General features: G+C 41.8%; 1 protein-coding gene across 1 annotated transcript in view; it reads left to right on the forward strand.

The window, feature by feature from the left end:
• The window catches only part of Mettl16 (methyltransferase like 16), an 87,459-nt gene extending 84,463 nt beyond the window's left edge, over nt 1-2,996 (forward strand). Inside the window, exons 9-10 of the mRNA XM_012515650.2 lie at nt 2,031-2,204; nt 2,356-2,996. Of these exons, the coding sequence (XP_012371104.1) occupies nt 2,031-2,204; nt 2,356-2,979 (798 nt within the window). The 3' untranslated portion in view covers nt 2,980-2,996. The remainder of the gene's footprint in view (nt 1-2,030; nt 2,205-2,355) is intronic.
• Nucleotides 2,997-4,749: the final 1,753 nt, after the last annotated feature.

Here is a 4,749-nt window from a genome sequence, read left to right on the forward strand (position 1 = left end):
TTTTTATTTATTTTTTATTTTTTTTTAAATAAATATTTTTAAAGAATTTTGTCTCATCTTTTCTGAAATAATTGAACAAGTTTAGGCTTAGACAAGTCTTAGGTGTTCACTACAGTGTGTAACCAGATTCTAACATATATATATATACACTCGTTGGTTTTAGTCTTCTAATCTTGTGCTTTTGTAATCTTTAATTTTGTTGTTATTGTTCGTTAATTTCTGGTACAGAGAAAATGTAAAACTGGAGGTGTAGTTCAGTGGCCTAATGCTTGTCTAACATTCATGAAATATGAGGCTCGAGCTCCATTCCTAACACTTCAGCAAGAGAATGGGGATAAAGAAGAAGAGAAAATGTATTATTTTTTAAGAAAAAAATTTTATGTTATTACTTTAAAAGGTTCTTGGATAAGGGTAAATTGCTATTTGATTCTGTGCGTGAGGCTGCTGGTGAGCTGTTTCCAGGCCTCCAGTAATTGGAGTAATTGGAGCTTGCTGAGTATGTGCATGTGCTCTTAGCAGCTGCAGTTGTGGGGATCCTCTGATCCCAAAGCTTCAAACTTGACTAGTGTTTTCTCTTTTTAGGTCTTTTTCCTTTTTATTTCTGCCTGCTTAGTTTGCTCCAACCTTAGCATGATCTTAATTTTCAGAAGTTTTAATTTTGTCACCAACTACAACTATCTTTTAGGGGGCCGGGGAGGTGGCTCAATGGAATAAGCGCTTCCCTGGCAAGTGCAAGGGCCTGAGTTCTTCAATCCCTGGTTCCAAAAACAAAACAAAACAAAACAAAAAATTATCTTTTAAAACAATGTATGTATGTAGGGCCAGGGAGATAGCTCAGTAGAATAAGTGCTTGCCTGGCAAGCGCAAGGGCCTGAGTTCAATCTCCAATTCCGCCAAAAAATAAAAATAAAAACAAATAAAACAATGTATGTGAACTTAGTCAATAGTCATTTTTTAAAAAAGGTGAAAGTTAGAAAATTTTTACTTTAAAGAAATAAATTGTACAAGGATGCCATTTGGTTGTTCAGATGGAACTTGAGTCCCTCTAGTGGGTAGGGTGCAATTCACCTTCCGAGCTTGAGAAAGAATAGACGATAACAGTCTGGATTTTCATGGCACCTGCTTTCAGTGTTCTCATCAGTACTGTGTCCTCTGGGTACTCACCAGCCAAGATTCAGCAGTTCTCGTCTACTCATGTGATGTCAGCAGCCCTGGTCATTCCTAGCATGTGATTTCACAAGCTGTAGCTCACTGGCTGCTGTATTTCAAGCTTCAGCAAGTATAAGCCCAAACTAAAACTAAAGGTTAGTGATTTTACACCATTCAGAGCATTGTACCCCCCAAGAGCTTTGAGTTGTCATGAACTCGATACTTCTGTAGGCCTGCTTTGGGCACAATAGACAAATAAGGGCATTCAGCAATTGGAAGATTTTGGTACTAATTGCTGAGACAGAGGCAGCATGGTATATTTGAAAAGAACTTGGGTTTTATGTTCTAATCCCAACCCTGAGGATAGAGCTCAATGGAACAGTGTCTGCCTGGAAAGTGTAAGGTCCTAAGTTCAATTCCCAGTACAAAAACAACAACCACCGTTACCAGCTGTGTGAATGTGAGATGTGTGGCTATGTAATCTTGAAATGGGATCACACACTCTCTCTCTCTTTTTTTTTTTTTATTGTAGGACAGGGTCTCCAGGATCTTACTACACAGATCGGACTCATAGTGATTCTCCTGTTTTCAGCCTCCCAAGCACTGGGATTACAGTGTTCTGCCTAAGCAGGCACTTTAGTCTGTTGAGCTAACTGGCCGGCCCTCCTCTCTATGTCTTAGTCTTCCCTTTTGTAAAATCTTTCAGGGTTGCTTTCAGCTTTGGAAATAATGTGCAATTAATTGCCTTTGTGTTTATAGTGCTCTGTGATTGGAAGCAGAAGTTGTGAAAATTTCCCCCCTAGTTGAGTCCATTATAATGCATGGATTTTTATTATTTAGATAACTTCTTTCTCTTCTCCATGATGTATTTTTTCTTTTAGTCACCACCAAGTAAACGAAGAAAATTAGAGAAGCCAAGGAAGCCCATTACGTTTGTAGTGCTGGAGTCTGTGATGAAAGAGTTATCTCTCAAAGCATCATCTTTGGGCTCTGAGACAGCGGAAGGCATTGTGGGTGTGACAACATGGATAGAAAAAATTCTCACGGATCTGAAGGTACCTGTGAAGCACATTTTTGAAGTACTCGTTTTTCTTTCTTTTCTTCTCTCTTATTTTTTTCTTTTTCTTCCTGCCTCTTTCTCTTTTTTGAAGGATATTTGGTAAAAAAGGAAAAATTATTTCCTATAAAACTCTTTCTTCCACATAGGTCCAGCATAAACGAGTTCCCTGTGGAAAAGAGGAAGTTAGCCTTTTCCTGACAGCCATAGAAAACTCCTGGATTCATTTAAGGAGGAAGAAAAGAGAACGAGTGAGACAGCTGAGAGAGGTGCCTCGAGCTCCTGAGGATGTCATCCAGGCCTTGGAGGAGAAGAAGGCCACCCCCAAAGAGTCGGGCAGTAGCCAAGATGTGGCCCTGGCCCCCCAGGAGAGTACCCTGTGTGGCCCTGCTCCACAGGAAGACGAGTCTGCCACTGTTGGGGGCCACTGCCCAAGCCAGGAGTCATTGTCCCAGGAGGAAGCCCCAGAACCCCTGGAGGATGAAATGAGTGAGGGAAAGGGAGGGACAGAGGTTATAGAAAGTTGTAAGGGCTCTAGCAATGGCGCCCAGGACCGAGAGGCATCTGAGCAGTTCAGCAGCCCCGAGGCTGACAAGGGGAAGCATCTCCAAGGAGGAGGTGCACAGTACCTATTTAAGTGTTTGATAAATGTCAAGAAGGAAGTGGATGATGCCTTAGTTGAAATGCATTGGGTTGAGGGTCAGAACAGGGATTTGATGAACCAGCTTTGTACCTATATACGTAACCAAATTTTCAGACTTGTTGCTAGTTAACTCCAAACTTCTTGTACGGTTCAGTGTCTGTATGGGGCTGAGGGTGGCTCAGTGCTAATGTATGTGCTTAGTATGCAGGAAGCCCTGAGTTCAATCCCCAGCATCCCCAAAAAACACAACAGCTTGCTTTGGAATAGCCTGTGGGTGGCAAGAATAATTTCATCACTGGCCCAGAAGTGACATTGTGTGAAATTATCTTAAAAAATAGAAACTGATTAATCCACTTAAACCATCCCCCTCTGCTGCCATTTTGTTTTATTTTGTCTTTTTTCGTTGTTGCTGTTACAAGGAATTGAGGTAGGGTAGTTCAGGAAGAACTAATCATTGCCCAAAACAAAGCTGTCAGTGAACTCAGGAGGAATTCAAAGCTGAAGCATTGCTTTGGACTGATTCTGTGAAGGCAGAGGGACACAGCACATCTGCCCTGGGTCAGTACTGCCCAGAGCATTCTGGTCTCTGTCCCCAAGTGTTGGCAGTAAGGAGCAGTGGCACTCTTGTCCTCCAACAGAGGCAGTAAGACAGGGCAGGCAGAGACACCCAAGGGCCTTTTTTTCAAGTCTTCCTGAAGATGAACCTGCTCACTCTGAGCACATGTGATTGATTAACTGCATTCAAGTCCCCAGAAAGGAGTCAGCCTCATGGTGGGCTGTAACAGTGTCAAGAGAGAAGCCTTAGTGAAGTTAGGAAGGAAGGCCCATCTGGGGACCTCTCCCCCCCCCCCACCGGACTCTGCACATTCCTGATTTGTGACTGTTTTGATGTTACATATTTCAGAAGCAGAATTACATAAGCAAAACTCCAAGACGTGACTAAGATACAACAGAACACACCTTATCTCTAATTTGTCAAAATTACTGGTATTTTGTAGCAGTTTTACTTATGTGTTTTTATTTTCAGTGTGTGAAGTAGAGTTTATTTTTAATATAAGAATTTTCAGAACTAAAACTGTCAATCCTGTTTGACTCGGGTTGGGGAAAACATTTTCTTGGCTTTGAGTGGGGATGGTGATTAATGATAGAAATAAGAAAGCAAAGGGTACTTTGTGGGGTAGGTAACTTAAATTCTTGCCTGGAGCCAGGTTTGGTGGCATATGCTTGTAATATCAGTACTTGATAGTCTGAGGTGGGAGGATCACTATGAGTTTGAGGCCAGCCTGGGCTATAGGGTGAATTCTAGCCTAGCCTGGACTTAGTGAGACCCTGTCTCAGAAAACAAGCAACAAAAACAAGAGAGCCTTGCCTGGTGCCAGGTAATTTGTTGCTTACCTGGTGCCAGATAATTTGTTGCTTTTTGTGGCTTTCCTTTTAATTCCTTGTATGCATTGGAGAATCCTGAGGCTAGTGTAAACAATTCATCAGTATAAGCATCTAATTGAAACACCAGGATGCAACAGACACCTCTGAAAATGGCTCTCAATCTGCTGTGTCTGACTTGCACAGTTTGATTGTGTACTAGCAGCCTAGAGTTCTCCTTAAACTCAACGTTCCATTTAGTGCCAGAGCTCTGTATTAAGGAGTCTGAGCCTTAGTAGTTAGGTTGTGCTTTTGCGAGGTGGCTGTTGGTTAGGCAAAAAGCTGATGATTGTGTCATATTTTAGTGGCAGCTGTATGAGACCCTTCATACAGACACAAAGAATGAAAATCATTTGCCATCCTGTGGTTGTGGGGCTGGAGCTGGGGAAGAGCATTTTAATCAGTGTCCCTAAACTGGTCCTGAATCTTAAAAGATCCATAAGCTTCCTGGAATTATTTCTAAAACTTCTCAGAACAT

The sequence above is a fragment of the Octodon degus genome, unplaced genomic scaffold (genome assembly GCF_000260255.1).
Source record: "Octodon degus isolate 3935 unplaced genomic scaffold, OctDeg1.0 scaffold00072, whole genome shotgun sequence".
NCBI lineage: Eukaryota > Metazoa > Chordata > Mammalia > Rodentia > Octodontidae > Octodon > Octodon degus.